Below are 23,030 nucleotides of genomic sequence, written 5' to 3' on the forward strand. Positions count from 1 at the left end.
ATATATCCTAAATTTTCCTTTAATTGAAGCAGAACACACTTGACTTTGAAGGCCTTTTTTAGTTACTGAATATCAGCAATGTTAAGTGTCTGTGAAAAGATTTCCCTGGAGAGCAGATAGAATCCAGTGTACGGTGCAGCACATATCACTGTCAGATGATGTCATTTTTCCTATTTTTTTCTTGAAAAATATGATACATGTAAACAGGATTTTAAGTAAGCAGTCATTTCTGTATCAACTTTTAGAAGAGTGTTTGCTGTTCTTTTTTCTGTCTTCTCACATTTTTTTCTCTTCTGAGACCATAGAAAATAATTTTCTCCATATATACTGTCCTATTCCTTTTGACCAACATACAAACATTGATTTTTTTTTTAACCCATATTTTGAACAGAGCCAAAACTGGTATGACTTATTGCGTTTAATAGGAACAAAATCATCAACTTCATTACCATCTAGTCCTTTCATGCCAAAACATGATCATTTCTGTACAGTAATGTCCACAGATAACAGTGCAGAAATGGGAATAATAGTTATTTTCTTCCATACACTCAGCCAACTGGCAAAAAACTGAATATTTTCATAAAAATATGAGAACAGGAATGAAGAGTCTTCTCCAAAACAAATTGTTGAAAAGATGCTTTTTGACTTTATTAGGCCTTGGGTCATGTCCTATTTTCAGCAAATACAAGTATTAGTAATAAACTTAATGTTTTCTTTAAAATGTATAGCATTGAGAGGTTACATCTTTGGGTTTGCACTATCACATTCAGAAAATCTGAAGTCAGTGATATTTCTTTACAGCAATAAACTGTGGGTACAGCAGCACAGGACAGAGCCTAACATTTCTTCCTTAACGTGCTACTGGATCTGCACCCTGTTCTTGCTTATGTCTGGAAGGACCAAGAAGAAATGCAGCGAAATCAGTGTTCATGTCCCAGGGCTAGAGCTGGGTTACTGATAGCAGAATTTCATCAGCATTTGTTATACTAGTAAGAAGAGGAGCTGGGTTCAGTGGATGCAGACAAAGATTAGGAATTTCATGAAGGCTGGTCTCCAGCACAGACCAGTGGCAGAGGAGGAGCTCAGCTGGAAAAGGAGGGTGAGGCAGAGCAGTGCAGAGGCTGGGATGCACAAAGTTGCTTTAGCCAGGCAGCTCCCAAAGAGGGGATGCATTATGAAAAAGTTCACAGCAAACTTAACCCCTAAATAAACCAGGAGGATGGAATTTCTCTGCAGAGGTCTCCAGTGCTGACTACACCTTCACATTTGGCGTTCAGGGAGCCAGGGAGGACTGTTCTACTAAGTGCTTAGAATGGAAAGAACAGGTTAAAACTCAAAGTTATAGAAAATCCATCCCAAAACATCCCTATACCTCCCTAGATTTTGTAGTCCATTTTTATGGCATACAGCAGTCTTATGGGAAAATAGAGTTAATTCATATTCATAAATCCCCATTGGATGAAACTGGAACTGTTGGAGGAATTTTTTGTTCCTGATTTTTTTCTTTTGGGAAATATTCATTTTAGATAATCAAAAATTTTAGAGGGACAATTAATACAATGGTTCCCTGGCCACTGGCCTGGAAGCCTCAGTAGTGTACAGCCAGACAGCAATCTTTCTGTGGAAAATGTTCAATTTTTTAATTTTTCACCCTCTATATTAAAAACTTTTTTTTTTCCCTGCTGTGAAAGTTTTAATGGGAACAGACTTTTTATTTTCTGCAAAACACCATTGTGTATTATTATTAATATTTATGATGATTACAGCACATCAGACAAATTGCCTTGTGATGAACATTAACTTTTTATTGTACTTTGACCTTCTCTAGACTGGACAAAAAGTTTTACTCTTGATCTCCCAATCATCTAAAAGATCAGGACACAGATAACTTGGAAGAATTAAGAAGCTCGAGTGTAGGATTTTTACAATGATGCCCCTGTTCTATTGATTAGTTCTGTTTCATCCCAATATTATAGTTAGTGCAGCTAGGCAAACATAGAGAAATTGCTCTTTCCTTTCAAGAGGAATGTCAAAACAATAAATAGATTAGTCATGCCAACAGCATTGATTTGTGACAGCATTGATGTATGCAATCATTTGGGATTCAAACATTTACCAGTGGGGGAAAAAACCCACTGTTTTTACTTGCTGCATTGAGACTTGCTGGGAGAAAATGCTATTAGGCATCTCAAAATTCTCTGTATAGTGGCAGGCTTTTAAATGCAATGAGATATCCGCAGTACATTTCCATATTAATCAATAAAATGAAGGGCAAAAATCAATTTTGTCTGTGCAACTGTGTGTGACACCTCCCTAAGAGCTGCTCCATTGGGATGGATTCATGCCAGCAAAGATGGTCATAGGCTGATTGTTTATTTATGGCAAGGAAAGGCATAAAGTCATCTTACTGACAAAGTAGCAGGAAAGATGTTACCCATAGGATGTCTATTCAAAAGCCTGGCACTGGTACCTGGGAAGTATGTATTTCAGACTTTAACAGCAACTGTGGCTTCCCACATGAAGCACAGGCAATGATTTTCTTTGATTCAGAGGAAATAAAGGTTGAATTTATCAAAGAAACTGAGGATCATCCAGTTATGCTCTGAAAAGATGACAACAGTGAGGAATTTGCCATATATACTTGGAATTAACAAATTATCATTATTGGAACTTAAAGAAATTAATACAATGTGATCCACTAGTTTTGTATTCCACATCTCTTTTCCTGTACTGGAATAAGCACTGGACCTCAAGAAACCCTCATGTCACCCACAATTTGGCTGGCCACTGTTGCATCCTCTGGTAATTCTTCTGATTCAGGACTGTGTGATGTTAGATTATGGTTTGTGTCATATCTTAAAGCTTTCATTTATCACTTCGGCAATGCACTATCCATAATGTTATTTTATTGTAGATTTATTTGTAACTATAAACCTATTTTATTTGATGCTCTCTTCCTTCTCTACTTATTCTCCAAATATTCAGTGTGAGGTTTTCTGACGAGTACTAAGGCAATGTTATGGTAGCATAAACTGAAAAGCTTGGTTTTGAGTGACAATGATCATCTCAAAACCCTTCATTGCCCAAAAAATATTAGGTATTTTTTTTTGTTTTCTTATAATCATCAGCTGATTCTATTTCATTGCTCAGTCATTCAGTATCATGAGGTCCTTCTCTGATTTTCTAGGTCAGTCTTCATATTTACTCTCCTGAAATGTAACACTAGTGTCCATTTTCACCTTACTGTTTACCCCCAATCCCATTTTATTAAAAAGATAACAACAAGAAAGTCTTGGGTTGGGGTCCTGTGCAGTCTGTTAAAAATGTCTCTGGAGCAAAAGTTATCTCCAAAATTTTGAACATCTAGCTGGTCATCCACTGGACCCTTTTAACTCAAAAAATGGCTAAAAATTCATTGATAATGCAGCAGTGAAGATGCATTACATCTAGTGCCATACAGACACTATGAAGCAGAAAAAATTATTCAGAGAAAAGAAAAAAACAGAACGATGACCAATGTCCTTCCATAAGGCAGTAAGCTACCAATAGAACATCAGTCTGATAGGTTTAAACTGTTTTTTGCAGAAGACATTAAAGTCATAGATTCCACCACAGTAAGTAATAGAAAGATTATGAAAGGTGGAGAAAAACTTTTTGCAAGATCGTGAAGTGTCAGGACAAGGAGAAGTGGCTTCAAACTGAGAGAAAGCAGGTTCAGATTAGATGTTAGGAAAAAAATCTTTACTGTGGGGGTGGTGAGGCACTGGAACAGTTTGCCCAAAGAAATGGTTGATGTTCCATGTCTGGCAGTGTTCAAGGCCAGGCTGGATGGGGCTCTGAGCAACCTGGTCAAGTGAAAGATGTCCCTGCCCATGTCAAGGGGTTGGAATTTCATGATTTTTAAGGTCCTTTCCAATCCAATGCATGCTATGATAAGATGCTAAGGCAAGATAATGTTAAAGGGTGAAGTTATTCCTGAAATAACTAAAAGGTTTTTTTAAACAAATTTTTTTTTATAAAAGTAAAATATGTGTCAATTTTCCAGAAGAGATAATGGGCAGGTCATTAATTATGTGTTAAAAAAGGTACCATAAATTCTGCCAAAGGTTGGAAAAATCTCTACTGCACAAAAATTTAGAATTAAAAGTGGGAAAGAAAATAAAAAAGAGTGTAGAAATTATATTCACTGTAAATTCTGAATATAAGGAGACATTTGAAAAATGTGTCAGGGCTGACATGGGAAATATGAATTATAAATCAGTTGTGATGAAGGCGATAAGGAAATCAGATACATCAAGGGAATCAAGGAAGTTTTCTGAGTCAGAAATATGGAACAAAAAGGACCTCTGCAAAACAACATTAATGAGATCCAACTCTAAAAGTTTAATTAGTTCTAGGCACCACAATATTAGAGAATTCTTTTAAAGGAAATAAAGAAAACAGGAAAAGACCTGAGGAAATCACTTGGGAAAACAGAATAAGAAAATTAACATGGAAAATATGACCAAGCACAAAGTAAAAGACATGATAAATATCTACATATATCTGAGGGATTTAACAAAGAATAAATACTCAAACTGTTGTACAGGAAGCAGCTGATTAGAAATAGTTGAGTTAAATTAAGCAGCAAAAAAAAAATACACCACATAGCTGGACAAATACTCTGATAGTGATGTATGGCAGACAGTGAAATAGCTTTCATTAAAAAAGTCAGAAGAATATAGCAAAGCTATTTTAAAATTTTTCTGCACAGAGCTCTAGGGATTTTATACCTAAGAATTTATATCTAGGGTTGTAACTCTGCATGGGTTTTGGAATGGTTGAAAAGATCTTTGAGGTTCTAATGTCTTTGACTGTATAAAGATAATGCAAACTATATACCCAGGAGATTTTCACTAAGGATACCTTTAAATGTAGTAGGAAATTTCAGGCTATGATTTGTTCTTTTCAACCATTTCAGCCTAGCTCATCAAGAGTCAGAAAGATGGACTTTTTTCAGTGTTTCAAACTCCACCTATCTTAAAAGAATTATGCACACTAGTCTATGTTAATACAAATTTAAATTAACTATGAAAGGTAGCATACAGGCATCAATGGGGGTTCTCTTATTTACTAACATTTTCTCTGACAGACCATTTAAACCTCTCTTGGCATATGGAAAAAGCAACAAGACAAAGGTTTTAGAAATGTATTATTTTTTATTAATTGATGCATGTCAAACATTTAGACATAATGTTAGCTAAAATTCCAGTTCTCACATTCAGCTACTATAGATAGTGGAAGAATAACAGTAGTAGACAAAATTGGCCATTTTGCCTAGTCTTTGCCATTTTATTTTTGCATACATGAACAAAAATAAGACATGATCTAATAACAGTGTATAAACTATTTAGAATTCCTCAAAGTTATAGAAAGACATAGAAGAAGAATAATTTTATATAGCCATTTTTTTCAATACATGGAAAAAAAACATTTGGTATGTGAAATACTCAACAACTTCAGTTCACCCAACAAAACTCATTTTGTTTCTATCAGATGCAAAAAGATTACAATTGTGTGTCAATAACTCTTCATACATCTATTGCAATTTCTTCAGCTGCTCTACCTAAGATACAGTTAGATACAATCCCAACAGGAATAATAAAGTATCCTTTTCATTTATTCATTCTGATGACAATTCTTTTTTTCCTTTTATTTTGAAGGAAGAGTAAGTGATACTACCATGAACCGACATGGCTACATAGCTGATCAGAAATATCAAAACCCACATTTTAATTCTTAAATCTGTATATTCTGGTAATTAAAACATAGATAATCAATAACTAGATCTGGTACTTTACACTCATTTATAAAGTTTGCCTTTTAATTAGCTGGTAATTAACCTGGCAGGGACAATTCTGGATTCCAGTCCCTCCTGAAAGAACTTAGGACATAATTTCATTACATCATCCTTCAGACATAGCCCTTCAAGCATAAGCCAGAAAACTGCATTCACCCCTTCTTGACGATGTGCCTCAAATACCAATCTTTCTGTCCAGAATAGCTAAGTATTCCATAGAAACAGCTTTAAAAGGAGAGCTATTGGGCACTTTAGAATAGCAGAGGTGGTTAAGGTGTTTTTCCAGCAGGTAAAATTTTGAGGCTGCTCACAGCAGGAAAAGAAATTGTAATGGAGTTTTCCATGTCTTGGTTGTACTGTGTACAGTTTGACACCTTCAGGAGTGCATCCTTCTGCACTACTCCTTTGAAGAACTCCAGGCTCAAGGATGATGTGCAGAAATGATAGGCTCAGAAGGGATAAGAGGGTGAATGGATCTCTGTCAGACTGTCCCTGTGGCAGATCATTTGGGAGCTGCATGCAGCCCCCTTTGCTCATACACACACACACACATATCTTGAACCAACTCCCCAGAACCATAGCCTGGACCTCAGGACTGTCCAGACCCTGCACCCAGATTAAACCAAGTGTCCAGCAGAAACCTCAGGTCTTACCTGCTGCTGGTCTCCTACTCACAGGAACATTGGATTGAACCTTGCTAGCTGCATTTTACACACACACACACACACACACACACACAATATTCTGCACAACCATCCTGTTATTCTCAACCAGAAAATGGTTAAGAGTTTAATAGAGGAATAGAGTTTAATAAGGATATAGAGCAGACTGCAGTGATCAAGCCTCTGACAAGTTTGCTGACCAGCAGTTTTTCCAGATGGCCTCTTTCATATGCTCTCTTCCACCTGTTTTCCCATGTTTGTTCCTTAGCTCACTTTAATCCATCTTTCTTTGCCCTTGTTTTCTCCCTGTAAACAACCCACCCCAGACACGTTTTCCCCATTGCTCCCTGTTTTGTTCAGCGTCAGATTTGTATGCTGAGAATTTTCACCTACATAAAAATCTTACCCCACATCCAGCAGCTTCTCATGCAAGGACTGACAAGTCATTTGCCTGCATTTCTCCAGAGAGAAGCTTAACTGGTTATTGTTAACTGAATAGCCAAATAAAAATATTGAATTCCCTCTCCACAAGCGCAACATGAATTTTAAGAAAAGTGCCTTGTCCCATGAAACAAAAGAAAACAAAAACCAAAAATGAACGAACAAAAACAACAACAAAAAAAAAACACCACAAAAAATAAAATAAAGCTGAATGTAGAAAATTATAGTGTTATTATTTCATAGTAGGGAGTGTATGTGGAGTTTAATGATATTCAGCCAGGAAATCTGTAATGTGTCAGTTTAGCTTCATCAGGATAGAATCATATAGAATTCTAATATGAATAATAATTTGAAAAAGGGACCATGGACCCTAAGAAAAAGAGCAGTTTTGGCATCTCTGTCATGCTTTATTCTGTTTTCCTGAGAAGAGTTCTTATCACCTCCCTTAAATGTGAGGTAGAGATTTATTTTCCTCTTCTTGAATTTTTTTAGTAAATCATAATCTAGCAGTAAAAGTTTTGGCAGATTATTACAGGGATGTATTTCCACTGATATTATATTTGTAAAAAGTCAATATGTACCCATATTTCACTTTTCAATTTTTAGTTTTTAATTTGTTTCATTAGTTCACCATCTAATGCTCTAAAGATTTTATGACCACTATTTATATTTAGTGTCATGATGGAAAACTCACCGAGTTTTACCTACACAATACAATAAATAGCAAATATAATCCAGACTCCTGCCTCCCCTTGCCCTTGGTCAGAAGGTTGGGAAGCTACCAAATGATCCCTGTCTTGCAGCCCAGCATATCAACAATTATATCCCATGCCAAAACAGTCATTGCCACTCTCAAGGTCACAGTCAACTGCAACAGGTTTCTCACTCTGCTTACAACTATTTAATCTGCAATCCATGGTCTTGTCCTTAGACAAATCCTTTCAAGTTTCACAAATAAAACTTACTTTTGTTCACCAGCAGCTTTGGGAACAAGCACTTTGCAGTACTCCATAACTAAGTGTAAGACCACATACCTAGAAGAAAAATAGAGAACTCTAAATGGCGAATTTAAAAGAAGATCTTCCTCCTTTTTTTCCCCAAAACAAAATATACCTTTCAGTTTTGTGAAGGACATGCAATTTAGTATTTTACCATTCTTTGTTTCCATGAAGAAACAACATTTATATACTTCATCCATAGATTCTGTCTTGGATTCCCCTGGGGGAAGCTCAGCCACTGCTGGAATCTCACTGATAATTTTGAAGTAGAAGAGCAACAATGTGCATGAAAGGAAAAACTGATGTCACAGCCAAATTAACAGAGATCCTAAAAATGCATTTCCTTATCAGCCTCCCAAATTTTCCCTAACAGAGCCTCTTTGCATTTTCTGGATGCTAGAAAGAGGGCAAGAAAAAGGAGGCACTGGTGGTTCTTGCCAGAACTTTGTATTTCAGCCTAGTTTAGAGGGGGTTGTTGGAAGTCTCATACATCAGTTTAATTTTCCCTGCTCCATTTATTTCAATCTGGAATTCACTGGGAAGTTTTCTGAGAAACTGCTCTGAAAGAAATATAATACAAACAGGAACACATCACTTTTGGTATCAAGATTATTGGAGGGTGCCTTGGTGCTTTTCCAAGGAAACAGAGGCAGGTTCTTGTCTATTTGTATTGTTAGCCTATCCATTATTTTGCCTGTAGATTCCTAGGGCTCATAAAGTATTTCCATATCTTGAAATTCACACCTGGTCTTCTGAATGTTTAAGTTACACAATAAATCACTTAGCATGATGACCAGTTATCTCCTGTGTTTCTCATTAAAATGGAACCTATAAAACCAAAAGAAAAAACCTATAAAGCAAACCAAAAATTTCTTCAGGATCTCTTTCTTAAGTACTGCTTAAAATGAAACAAGGCTTCTAAGAGCCACTGACATACCCGTGGTTTTTCTTGATATGGAAAAGAAAAGTTAGGGAGCTGCTGTGCTCAGCTGGCAGAGACATGTTGGGGGCCCTTGGAGCACACCCCAGGCCTTCAGTAGACTTTGGGGGGTTACTGCATCAGGAAGGTCCCCACTCCTGTTTTCATACAGGAGAGGCTGAGAGCAGCAGCACGGATGGTGAGCCAGGTGTGCCATATACTCTGCACTTTCTTAGCACCATTGGTGAGCCTGTGTTCCCAAGTGAGGAATTAGTCACATCTATTGTTTCCACATCCCTGACAAACCCACAGCACAGGAATGACTTACCTAAACCGAGCTCCTGATCCACTCACCCCAGCTGGCAGCCAGATGCCAGCTTTTTACCAGATGCTGTAGTACATGAAGAACACATACTGAACCTAAGAAGGCAGGTTTGGAAAAATACAAAACAGGAAAAATCAAGAACATATGTAATTGAACAATACAATCCAAGTATATTAACAACATAAAAAACAGGTGAGTCAATCACCCAGTTTTCAGATTTTTTTATAGCCCAAACAATAATTAAGTTCCCAATATCTACTATTTGAAGTCACTGAGAAATTACTAAACCCACTCAGATTTACACTGAACTCAGCTAGGCTTTTGTCCAGTTCAAGGGTCTGTTCTTGAGAATTAGGATTTCAAGACTAAAGCATCTAGATTTTCTGAACTTCATTTTGAAATCTTTCCAGTTTCTCAGGTAATAATATTCACAACATTTTTAGAAGGGAAAAAAAAAGGTTTGGGACAGCAGTGTTGTGTTTGGTGATACACAATTAGAGATTTGAAGAGCTGCAGTCAGGTGAGGACCATTACAATGTTTTGACTGTCCTGTTATTGTTATCGTTTAGGCCCGGCAAAGCCAGGGCCCCCATAAATATACCTTTTACCTGATATCTGCTGTGAGATGTGGCCAGGAAATAAGCAAAGCAGGCTCCAACTTAAACATAAAGGGAAGTTTATTAACTAAACTACACACAACATTACTAAACTACACACACACACAGAGGAAAAAAAACAAGGAGAATGAGAACTACACAGAAACACTTCCTTATCCTCCTCCCACCAAATTCCCAAACACATTTACATTTCCCAAAAATTATCCACACTCGGTCTGGCACCACCCTTTGAAAAAAAAAAAATCAAATCTTCAGCTCATAAGGGATAGACGGAGTCCTTCCTTGTGCCACGGACTTCTTGTCACAATCAGCAATCCGCCCGGTATCTTGCTACCTCGTGACATCTCCTTTCCATGCCGAGGTGCTCTCACCACCTGGCATGGGATGGGGCAGGGGCCTGCCTTCAGGGCCTTTTAAGAATGCCTCGTCTCGTTCCAAGTAGAGTACAGTCACATCCCTGGGACCTCTGTCCCCCCCCCATGTCTTCTATACCCCCTGGGGCCGAGGGGTCTCAAAACCAAACTCTCTTGACGCCGAGCCTCCGCTTCCCCCTGCAATACAGCCTCTGCATCACCAGGAAACAGTCCATGGAAATACAACAAAAAAGAGTCCAGCAAAAACTGCCACTCCATCTTCCTCCATTCCTTCAACATCTCTCTTCTCCCTTTGCCAGACCCTCCTTACTGGCCTAATTTTCTTCCTTCATCTTCCACTCCTGTCCCTTTCCCAGGAAAGGCAATGTTCTGCGAAGCCTTCATTCCCCAAAGGGTTAAAAGTTCTCCCAGGCGGCCGGACTGCCCGCTGCCCCCCCCTTTCTCCTCCCAGCCGTGCTGCCTGCCGGCACATGATATCAAGTTTCAAGATATACAGTTCGAGCACGGGCTGCATTCTCTGGGGGGGGGAATAAACAGGTCGCTCAAGGGTCCGCCACCCTTCCTCCGAACCCGGGCCTACCGTAGATGGCCCACGTGGCTCTCCCCTCCCCCAGCCCAGCCAGAAACTGGGCCGGGGGAGAGACTTCTTCACGCCGGAAATCCCAAGAGGACTCCGAAGGCCAAGAGCCCTGCTTTTAACCCCTTGGGTTCGTAGTCTCAAGAGGCGGATCCAAATGTCCCACTGGTCAAACTAAGTGCCCATCTTAAATTCCAATTACCCATTGGTAATCACAGCAAAACAAAATATCCCAGATGTCCCATTTCCGGTCAAACCACGACAGTTATAAATCTCAGCTTATTACATTTCATCTGATTTTCACTGTATTCAACCTAACAGCTTCCTTTTCACTCAATTGCACAGGCTAGCTGGTATGTATGTGCTCATATGGGACTGTACAAGTGAATAATAAAGTTTATCACTGCAGTGAGAGTTAGGATTGGCAAAAAAGAGAACTCAACCTAATGATCTGAGGAAATATTTTCCAAGGGAGCAATTCACCTTAAACACTGTACAGCAATTCTTCCTAGAAATCAATGTTATACATGAAAAATTCAGCTTTAATTTTAATCTGAGGCCTAACTCAAAAAATTTATAGTATCAAGCTGGTTAGATACAGAAGTAAGTTTGTTTCCAAGGAGCCTGAACATTCACTAATAACATTCAATAATAAAACTACCTTGTTCTTCCAGGCTTCTCTCAGTCTGTGGCTGTCAGGTATCATCTGGATATGTTTGACTTAGTCAGGAACAGCATGGTGGTTAGAAAAAGGGTAGATGGAAGAGCCCAGTCAGACAGAGGCTAAGAAAATAATTTTGGAATTCATAGAAGTGCCACTTGTTCTTCCTCTTTTGCTAGACTGAGCTTGTAGTACTCCTACCAGAAGGAGACAAGAATAACCCAGCAGCCTGGCCACTGCTAAGTCAGCCATTGCCCCACAAAGCTGCTGGAACTGAAATAAAAATGAGTCCTCAAACATTAGTTTTCCATTTCTGCAAGAACTCACCTGAACTGTGCAATTGTCCAAGACTTCCAGTCTGAGCTGATCCCTAAACTGAGCATTAACTGGAAGCACAACTTGCATCACTCTCAGAAATAATGTTGAAGGAGGAAACTGTTTTACTTCAGCCCTTCAAGCAATGCTTTTCACAGAATTTAATCCATTTCTCAGACTCTTCCTCTTCAAATATATCCCTGTATAGGCCTCTACTTCAGCATTAGTCCTATCTCACATCCTAACCCCAAAACGAAAATACAAACTACTGACATAAATATGTACCTGTCATCAATAAAGTTGTGGATATTTCAAATTCTATTTTTCCCTTAACCCCTTGCTCCCCAGGCTTATCTTTAAGATATAATAAAATAAAAGATCACAAGCCTGTAATGTCAAGTGTCACTGTTGGCTCATAGCTTCTCACTGCTCCACAGACTTGAGTTAGGAATAGCTACCTGGAGTGGTCCAGATTCATTCCAAGCCAGAGAAGGAGACAAAAATTAAAGAATATGGACAAGCAGGGATTTACTGTTTGATTTTTCTCTCTCCTTTTGTTGTTTTTTTTTTAATTTTCTCTTACTTTCTTCCTTTCCTTTATGTAGAGCAATAGCTTAAATCTATAGCTAGATGTGACTGAAATATAAACTTGACTCTAAACTAACTTGAACCCCAGCTCTTGAAAGCCTCATCAGACCTATACCATACCATATCAAAGAAAGAACTCAACATAACAAAAAGCTCACCTTTGGCAGCCAGGAATTACCCACATTCCTCAGCCTTTGCCCTCTTCCTTAACAATGACTAAGAGATAGATGACATAGATTATAGATATAGATAAAGATTAGATATAGATATAAATATATAGATATAGAGGATGATGATAGATATAGATATAGATATAGATATAGATATAGATATAGATATAGATATAGATATATTATATAGATAGATATAGATATATATGGATATAGATTAGATATATAGAGATATATTAGATATAGATAGATATAGATTATATAGATACATATATATATGTATGTGTGTATATATAAAGATTAAGTCTATGAATAGGCTTAAGGTTCAGAAAATAGAAGCTGGTTAGCTAAAGGTTATCTTTCTATAGATACAAACTGTTTAAGCCAGGAACAGATTTTTAGTTTGCATCTCCTAGAGCTATTCATTTTGGAGTTGAAGGCACTTTCCTTGAGGAAAGGCTGTTCTTAAATTAAAACTGGCTCTTGTTCAGTTAAAGGTGATGCACTTTTCTGCCACATAGCTGAGATTTCACTTCAAGGTTTAATTCATAACTATTGCCCCATGCCATCAGAAGAAGCTGCAAGTAGGCTGGAGCCACCACCCATTCCCACAAGAGATCTCCAGCAATTATGTATTTACAGAACTCTGCTTCAGCACAGTCCCTGAATACATACTAGGGCTTAGCACTAGACTTTTCCAACCTTCCAGTTGCCAAAATAAAGTGGATTCATATAAAGAGGCACCTGTCCTTAGCTTAAAATGTAGTCTACTCCTACCAAAAAAAATCCAAACCAAACCAAACCAAAGCATAAAAGACCCACACACACAAAAACAAACAAACAAAAAAAAAAAAACAACAAAGAAACACAAATACTTTTGACAGTTTTACACAGTAACCTTAATCTTAACTCTATTCCTGAAGTAAACTACCAAAATTCAGCCACCAAGACCTGTGCCCTAACAAGGCCTGGTACTCATCATGCACCTAGGATTTAAGCTGATCACATTGCTCACAAAGTACTAAATCATAAATGTTTTATTCAAGTCATTCTGAACATGAGGAAGAAAATACTTCATAGGAGTCCACATTTACAAATTCTCTTTGTTTTGGTTTTTTTTTTTTTTGCATTTGAAAAACTGCAAACTTATTGCTGTAATCTGTAAGCGTGTGTGCGTGTGTGTATAGATGTGTGTGTCTTTGTGTGCATGAAAGCCGTTTTCTCTATCAGAGGTAGTTGCTATTTTCACCACTTCCCACTGGAAAGGCTATAAACTACAGAATTTTAAAATAAGGTGCAGGCAAAGTAACACCTCTGCTTGAAACCAATTTCCTATCATCTGTGCATTTCTTACAGTTAGCAACAAGTGCTATACACCTCACTCCAAATAAGTGGAATTACACTCTTTCCAGCCTAAAAGTACTGTGAATTATTAGATGCAAATTTGCAGAAGTGTTTTGGTGCTACATGCCAAGCAATTCCAGTTTCAGTGGGATTTCTGGGTATGCACTGACAGCATATAAACAACTTTATGGAGTCCTTGGGTGAGGCTGTGCATGGAGGTGTTTGTCTAAACTGCTAGAGTGAGACACCAGCCCCTTTTTCCCATACCTCCACACACTTGTGCTTTTATGGGGAAGGAGATGTCCACATCTTGGAACAAACCTCTGTGATTTGCAGCCAAGTGTAAAGCTAACAAGCATTGCAGTCAGATCTATGGGGAGCTCCATGCCTTCTCCACACAGCTGCTGTGGGACTGGTGCTTAAAACAGCAAAGCAGGCATGGGTTTGTTTCAGAAGGAAGTCTGCTTGGTACTTTCTGGAGCTTAGGTCTGGCATATAAAGAAGAGAGCATGTGAAGGTTTTTGTTTATTGTGTTAAGGTTACAAGCTAATTAGTTGCTGAAAACTTTAAATCAAACATGGGGGACAAGGATCCTGTTCAGATGCTATTCAAAGGATGTACTGTAAATCCAGTTTATCACATGGCTATTGCCACATAAATTATGATAAATTTGTGTCTGTGTATAGACAAATATATGTGATTCATGGCAAAACCTTTTTTATTGCCATGAATTTCTCTTCAATTGCTTTTTTTTCACTTGTTAATGAACATCAAAAGATTAAATTATTTTGTACAGAGGCTCTAACAGAAGTTAGGCAAACTTTTTTTTTTTAATACAAAACATACATACAATATATTGTTCAGTTCAAAGCCATGAACTTTTGTCCAGTCATTATATCCTCTTACATACAACTTACAGCCATGTTTTGAAAATGTAGCAAGCATGGTTTATACCGATATACTATGGCAGAAATCCAATATTCATCTGCTGTTCATATTGCAAGAAAATGAGATCATTAAGGTCAGAAAGAACAGCTGCTTTAATTATAACACCCCAATAGATCATATCAAAATTTTCATCATCTCACACAAATTCTAAGAACATACCCCAAGGATTCATTTCCATCATCCTGCTTTTTCTTGGGAAGGAGATTACATAAGTACACTCCAAAGCACTGGCTGCTTCAAGAAGCTGTGTAAAATAATTTTACCCCAAGCTTGATTATGCTATGGCAACTAATATTAATCTAACTTTTAAAGTCTTTATTCCTCTTTCTGTGGTGGCAGCAGTAGGGGAAGATACTTTTGACAGCTGGGAAGCTGCCCTGCAGGCTTCACAGTGCTGCTGCCACCCATGCCCCCAGACTCCTGCTGAGGAGAGCTCAGTGTCCACACCTACAGCTGGCAGTGCTGCTCTGCCTGAGGACCCCAAAGGTATCCCTTCTTTAAGGGAATGGCTGCTTTGTGTTTTAACAGATGCTATGCTTCTGGTAGCGGAGAGATTAGAGGGACCATTCAACATTGAATCAGTCATGGATCCTATTGATGTCAAGATTTCTGAAGCCATCATGAACATGCAAGAGAACAGCATGCAGGTGTCAGCAAAGGTACTGTGTCAGTCGTGCCTTCTCTGTTATTGAATGTCATAAGTGGGGGGAAAAACATCTCCACCATTTTTTCTGTCTAGACTTTAAGAAGAATTGTCCAGACCACCAGAAATTACTTTTGCTTGTTCACCAGTTCACCAGACTGGCTTTGAATTCCTTGTTAAACTAGTTAAACAAGCTTGAATTTTTCAAAATGAAGTGGAAGGGAGAAAGCTACCATTTATTAAACTTCAAAGTAATAGCTGTAAGAGATTTAAGGAAAATAGAGTGTTCTGAAAGCCAGTGGTAACTCTGTAAGCATTATCCTGCAGAGTATACTTGGTAACTTCCACTCATGTCTCATCTGTGATTCTCCATATTAACTTCCAAACAAATTTTGATTTATCTAGGTCAGACTGAGCACAATGTGTTTGAGGTGAATACACAAAATGTTCCATTTGACCTCCTTTAATAGCCACTCTAGGGAAATACTGCATTGGCTGGTCTCTGATTACCAGACCTCAGTTTGATGGAGTTTTGTCTGGATTCTGACACAAAGATAAACAGAGCTAATGATACCGGCTGCCTCCTTTCCATTTTTAATGTGTGTGTGTACACACAGGTCACCACCACCTCTGAACCCCCTGTTAATAAGATCCTTCAAATTCAGTAGCAGGTGCTGTTGAGCCAATAGTCAACAATTAATGGCTTTGCCTTAATATTCATCATTGCACTGTGGCTGAAATTCTAAAGTCAACAGTTCGCCAAGCTTTCTGCATTAGGAGCTCCTACCTCCCATTTAACTCCCAGCAGTCAGTCAGTCAGTCAGTCAGGCAGTCAGTCAGTCAGGTGCTGGCCAGACTGCCATCTAAGTCAGTGATTTTCCATTGCTTGGAAGGAAGCTGCTGTAGCTCGGGGGGAAAAAAAAAAAGAAGTAGGGACAAAAAGCAGGAGCCTGAGGCTTACATTCTTCCTGTCAACCCAAAATTAGATGCTTTTTATGGCCCCAGTGCTGCAGGTTGCTAAGAGTTTCCTTCAATTTGCCTTTTGCTTTCAACCTACATGAAGTTCCTCAGATTTTAAAAGCAGTCTACATCCTGCAGGATGAGACTTTATTCTGGCACCAGTCATCAAGGTGTTTAACAGCCAAATTCTCTCAAATATTTTGGGAATTAAAGGTCAGCTTCAGCAAACTAGCTCTTACCTCAAAAAAGAAACAAAAAATATTTTCACTTAAAACTCACCCCAGGCCCAGGTGTATTTTGTTTTCCCTTTTTCTTCTAACTTTTTCCTTTTTACTTTTGACTTTTTCCTTTTCACTGTTTTCACAGTTTTTCCATTAGCTGGAAAGCTGCATCCCCTGCCAGAGTCCAATGATGTTTTGGCATGAGCTCGTCTCACTGTTTGTTCATAGCAGAGCAGACTGTTTCTCCTGTCCCTCACAAATATTTTATTTGCTCTAAAGATTAATAGCAATGCCATTTGCAATGCAATAGTTTTTCCTCTAAGAGAAACCTTAGATAATAATTTTTTTAATCTTGTAGAACAGAAAAGAAATTATATCAGCAAAATTTATTTCATTATCTTTTCTTAGATAACAGAGCTCTCTATCCTTGAGGGACCTTTGTATGTTCTCTGTAGACCATTATTCTTGTGAAATGTGATTTCCTTGATCTCCTAGGTTACAGCCATCTTTTTTCATGTAGCATGGAAATGCTTTACCCTTTTATAAAAAGGCAAAGGTTTTGGGTATAGTGCTGTCCTCTTTTATGCCTGGCCAGACTTGCAAAGATGATATACAAGCAGACTTTGATCCATCTTCTGTCATCTAATTTTTCCCCCTTATACCAATTGACCACTTAGAGCTCCAGGGGAAATGACAGACACCTCACCAGATTTACTGGGGTGCATGGAATGCAACTGCAGAGCTAATGTGGGAGAAAAGCCACTCTCATCAATTAATCTGAGGTACCACTCAGAAAGCTTCAAGCAGGGTGTTGGAATCATGATCTTTTCTATTTTCTCATTCTTCAGACAATTTTGTACCTTTTATTCGACTGTACTTACTTAAAAATGTGGTGACTAGGAATCATAGCTATTTTTCCCCAAGCCAGTCAGTGCCTTTTTACAGTGGAAAAATGATGATGCACTAATAATGTTATGCCTGCAACACCCACATACACAAAGATTGTTTTTCACCACTGACATGCAGCCTTTTCTATCTAAAAACCTGGTTGAGTCTGGGAGAAGACTCTATGCTGTATTCGGTAGATATTTCTGCCATGTTATATAATGTTGTTTTTTCTTTTAAAAGGGGTGGAAAATATGAAAACAAAAGATTTCTTCCTCAAGGAGCTCTCACTTACTTCATCCTCTTTGTAGGCAGAAGACCCATTTATTTAATCCAAAATCCAGTGCTCCTATGTCATATAGTGATATAAAATTGCCCTATTCCAAAAGCCCAAAAAAAAGCCAATGACTTAACAATTAATCAGTGCAGAAAGTCAAGGCTTATTGCTTGAGTTCACTCTTTCTCTTTCATTTCCTTAGAAGACACAAACCCTCTGTCTTCCTCTTTTGATAGCTGCACGTCAATAGTGAGACAGAGAATTAGATACCACATGTACCTCTTCTGTCTTTGTCCTGCTGACCAAGGACATTCAGACTCAGACACATTCCAGTGTCTCTCACTGCATAAAATGGAGCATCTCTGTTCCTAGGCCATTAACTTTTCTTGTTTGTGTGATGATTACCGTCAATTCTTCTAGCCCAGTTCACATTAAACATGTGCCAGTATTACGTTAAAGTCCTCCAATTCATGCTGAGGCTGCAATCTTTCTCTGTTTTCTTGGTATTTCTCAGCAGTTTATATTCAGCACTGGCTGTCCAGGAAGTCTGACCACAAATCTCTAGGCTTCTTGGCTGCTCACCTTGCACACCTGTCATGTCCCTTAATGACAGCCACACAAGCTCCTTATTTTGCCTCAGGAAAAGTCCCATTCCTGACAGCTGTGACAACTGGAGATGCTTGTCAAAAAAGAGCAACGGTATAGAAAGTCACACCCCAAGGCCCAAGGCCTTTCTCCTGGAAGGATCAATGTGCTCTGAATATGCCCAAACTTTCCCTTCTCCAAGAGAAGACAAGGACTGCTGATCATCAAAACCAGTTTCCACAGATTCATCATCTAACACCTGTAGCCATTCTTACAGTGTTCCTTCCACAAACCACAGCACAGAGAGTGCAAAACAATCAGGCTGGGCTGCCTGAGATGCCTCCCAAGACATCAGCACCTTTTAAGAATAGGCCTTGCAGGCTGGGTCTGCCCAGATTAATGTTCCCTGAAGGTTGCCTCTGGCAGAAGTCATGGTGCAGTAGATTTACCTTGGATTTCTGCTTATAGTAGCTGAGACAGGATGTCCTCTTTATTGAAATCTCTGTAATTCTCCACTGACACCTTTTTGGTATTTGAACAACATAGTGCCAACACTCAGCAACATGTTGATTATTTCTCAGGCAAAATTTTTACATTTTGTGCATTGCTTCCCAAGGTTCACTCATATCCAAGACTTAGTCATAGCATACATTTACCTTATTCTCATTGTTATTCTCATTCTCCCTGAGGTAATTCAGGTAGTCATATTCAGAGTCATAACATATAGGTACTCATTTCAATCTTGGCCAAAACAAGCATGTTTTGAGAGCCTTCACAATCTTCCCACAAGGCTGTCAGTACCAACACCTTCAGCTCCTGCTTCAAGTCAAAAAGTAAATGCCACATCTGCTCCATTTTAAAAGCATGAATGTTTACTAGTTGATACCTGCAGAGATTGCTCATTCACAAGTGGAGGAAAAAACAGCACAAAAGATGTTATAACATCCAATTTTTTTCACAATGGAGAAATTTCCTAATCTGGTTGCATCAGCATAATCATGTCTCCATTGCTGCTCAAAACACAACATATTGAACTATTTTCTGCAACAGTCTAGTCCTATACAAGGATGTTAGACTGCTGGAAGAGTAATTTGGCTGCCATGACAATATTTTTCCACTTTCATATAGTCTATCCCATAACTGAGCTTCTCCTTAGTAAGTCTTAAATCTGCTTTTATCTGAGTTGATGGATGTGCCATTTTAACCTATAAATATATGTTCCTTCTGAGCAATTACTTCAGCTAAATGGATGAATGAGCTCCATGACATAGCAGACTACCTATGCATCATTTATAAGGAGGATATCTTCACAGAACTACATCCAAGGTTCTTCTTAAAATAGTCCACAAGTTTCATACTAAGAAAACCTCTTCATTTATCTGTGTTCTTTCCAGAGCTCTGTGCAGGAAAAATATAATGGCATTTCAGGTAAAAAAATCAATGCTATTCTATTTGAAGAGTCAATGGAGCAGAATCCCATATAGAGACACTCAACTGGAAACACTGAGCACTAGCACATGGCTAAATAACAGTATGACCCAAGGTTTCACAGAGAACAAAATTCATCTTCTGCAAAAATTCAAAACTTCAAATTCTCCTGGAAAAAGGACTCTTTTTTCTCCATTATCTACATCCTAGTCCAGAGGTAGATACTTCCATCTAGTCAGCACAAGAGATGTAATTCTTCACTGGCTCTGTTGACTTGCTCTCACAGCTTGGTTAATATCCCTGACCATAGAGATTTGGTCCATTTGAGCTTTAACAGCAGTTCAGCGGGGAATGGTTTCATGTTATAAAATCTTAACAGGTCTCTCAGATATCCCAGAACATCCCAAATGACTGTAGATGCTGATGAGAAAGAAACAAAAGGAAGCTTTTCATCTCCCCTATCTTAGATGTATAGCTTAAATGTAGATACATATATGATGACAACTAAAGTTAGCTTTCTTAATTTCAAATGGAATCTATTCTCTAAATTCATATGAAATGGACTGCACCAATTTTTTTAGAGAGTGGGTTTATGCTACAATTCACATGTGTAATGAAACATCTGAATATATTCCCAGAAATTGTTCAATACCTCTCAGTAGCATTGTAAAGAAAGTATTTCATGTGCTTCTTCTTAGGAAGCATTTGTTAATATTAGTTATAATCTTTACATTTTGTGTTCTGTCAATACCAGGATGCAAATTTTAAAATGTCTCTTGCACTCAAAATTCAGTTACTGAATATTGTATCCTTACTGTATTTCTGTTAGGTCATTTAGAAAGCAAGATATTTCTTTTTCTGTCATGTAAATATTACTGTCTAGTTTCCATCTCTATTATTGTCTGACTGTATGTAAATTTGTTTGTATAAAACCACTTGCTGAAACTATTTCTATGAAGATAAATGCCACAAAGTCTCTGCTGGGTTCTTTTCAGTACATCATAAGAAAGATGTTATATAAATTATGTAGACTTGCAGTTGCACCACATGGCCATACAAGTAGCTTAACAATCACACACTGGGACTTTTAAGGAGACATTCCCTCACTTTCCTTTCTCCTGAGAATCTGGTTGTATGTTTTGTATAATTGTCACTTGCTTCGAAGGCAAATACCCAGTTGCTTAATTAAGTAAATGGGATTTTATAGATATATAAATAAACAATTATGTTTTCAGTTCTGAAAGAAACTTAAGTAAACTTTTTTAAGTATAATTCATGCTCTTAACGTATAGATTTCACTCTTTAAATTGTCATACACAATCATGTACAAATCTTGAATATTAATATTAGTTGAATTTTCTTCATAGAAGAGAAATAAGATTCTTTCCTGTTGAAAGGTTTAGAGCTTTACAAGCTAAATGTTTTTTCTTCGTTGATTAAATTAATTTTCTGTCCAATAGCCCTCAGGACTAGGGAGGCTTGAAACTCTTAAAACAGATATTCTCAAACCAGACCAAACAGTATTCCACTCATAAATTAAAAATCCCAATGGCCATACAACAGCTGACTTGCTGGACTTTAGGCCAAAGCAGACCTGATGACTGGACATATATTTAGTATTAATCAGCTTCTTTCAGCAAACTTTGAATCATTTGGGGCCTCTAAATTAACAGCAGAAAACCGAAGTGAGAGCCAGTTTAATGTATCCTGATAGAAACAGAAGTTGCACCATGGACTTGGGTCACTCTTCCACGGGGTGCAGTCCTTCAGGCACAGCCTGCTCCATGTGGGTCCTTCACAGGCTCCCAAGTCCTGCCAGCAAACCTGCTCCAGGGTGGGCTCCTCTCTCCACAGGTCTGCAGGAGCCTGCCCCAGCACAGGCCCCAGCACAGGCCCCAGCACAGGCCCCAGCACAGGCCCCAGCACAGGCCTCCCACAGGGTCACAGCCTCCTCCCAGGCACCCCCTGCCCTGGTGTGGGTGTCCTCCATGGGCTGGGGGTGGATCTCTGTGTCCCCAGGGCCCTCCATGGGCTGGGGGTGGATCTCTGTGTCCCAAGGGCCCTCCATGGGCTGGGTTTGGGTCTCTGTGTCCCCAGGGTCCTCCATGGGCTGGGGGTGGATCTCTGTGTCCCCAGGGACCTCCATGGGCTGGGGGTGGATCTCTGTATCCCCAGGGCCCTCCATGGGCTGGGGGTGGATCTCTGCATCCCCAGGGCCCTCCATGGGCTGGGTTTGGGTCTCTGTGTCCCCAGGGTCCTCCATGGGCTGGGGGTGGGTCTCTGTATCCCCAGGGACCTCCATGGGCTGGGGGTGGGTCTCTGTATCCCCAGGGACCTCCATGGGCTTCAGAGTCCCAGCTGCCTCACCATGGGCTGGCTGCACCAGGGGCTGCAGGGGAATCTCAGCTCTGGCACCTGCAGCACCTCCTGCCCCTCCTGCACTGACCTTGGTGTCTGCAGGGCTGCTCCTCTCACGTGTTCTCACTCTGCTTTTCTCTGGCCACAATCACATCTGCACAATGACTTTCTTTACCTTTTTAACAATGTCATCACAGAGGCTTTACTGTCATTTCTGACCGGTCCAGCCTTGGCCTGCAGAGCTGTTCTGGGGCCGGCTGCCATTGGCTCTGCCAGACATGGGGGAAGCTGCTGCAGCTTCTCACAGAAACCAGCCCTGGAGTCCCTCCCCTACCAAAACCTGGCCACGGGAACCAACATAGCCACACAGAAAGGAGTAATTTGGTCCCACAACCAAAACACAGCATTTGTACAGTTTTCACCCCCACAAAGCTCATTCAAACAGTCTGTATATGGCATTAGAGTTTTGTATAATATAACGTATAAGAAATTCTGACATTTAATTCTTTTTCTTTTGAATGGAGGCAAAATGGTGAAACAGTCACTAAACCAGAAGGGTGACTCTAAAACTGAAAAAGCTGGTGTAAAGGCAAACACTAGGATTCTACTTCATGAGAGCATTTGATAATTTTAACTCAGTGGACTTTCTACCTTTTTTCGGATGTGCAGCTTGTGTGAAAATGCCTCTGGGAAATATGCCTGATATCCCGTAGCCTTCTGTGTCCTTTAGTACCTACCAGATACACAACATTGAAACTTTTTTCCAGATGGAAGTATATGAAAAATTTCATAACTGCGAACATTATTTTCTATACCCAGAAAACAAACACACTAGCAGAAAATAATTATCACTGTTGCCCACTCAGTCTGCCTCACCCTTCTAGGGAGAGATTGG

At 39.1% G+C, this 23,030-nt stretch overlaps 1 protein-coding gene across 1 annotated transcript in view; it reads left to right on the forward strand.

Moving 5' to 3' along the window:
• The window catches only part of GPC6 (glypican 6), a 726,413-nt gene that overhangs the window by 643,901 nt on the left and 59,482 nt on the right, over window positions 1–23,030 (forward strand). Inside the window, exon 5 of the mRNA XM_054271878.1 lies at window positions 15,307–15,437. Within this exon, the coding sequence (XP_054127853.1) occupies window positions 15,307–15,437 (131 nt within the window). The remainder of the gene's footprint in view (window positions 1–15,306; window positions 15,438–23,030) is intronic.

This window comes from Melozone crissalis, unplaced genomic scaffold, assembly GCF_028551555.1.
Source record: "Melozone crissalis strain CALT ecotype California unplaced genomic scaffold, PUWL_Pcris_2 ptg000013l_1, whole genome shotgun sequence".
NCBI lineage: Eukaryota > Metazoa > Chordata > Aves > Passeriformes > Passerellidae > Melozone > Melozone crissalis.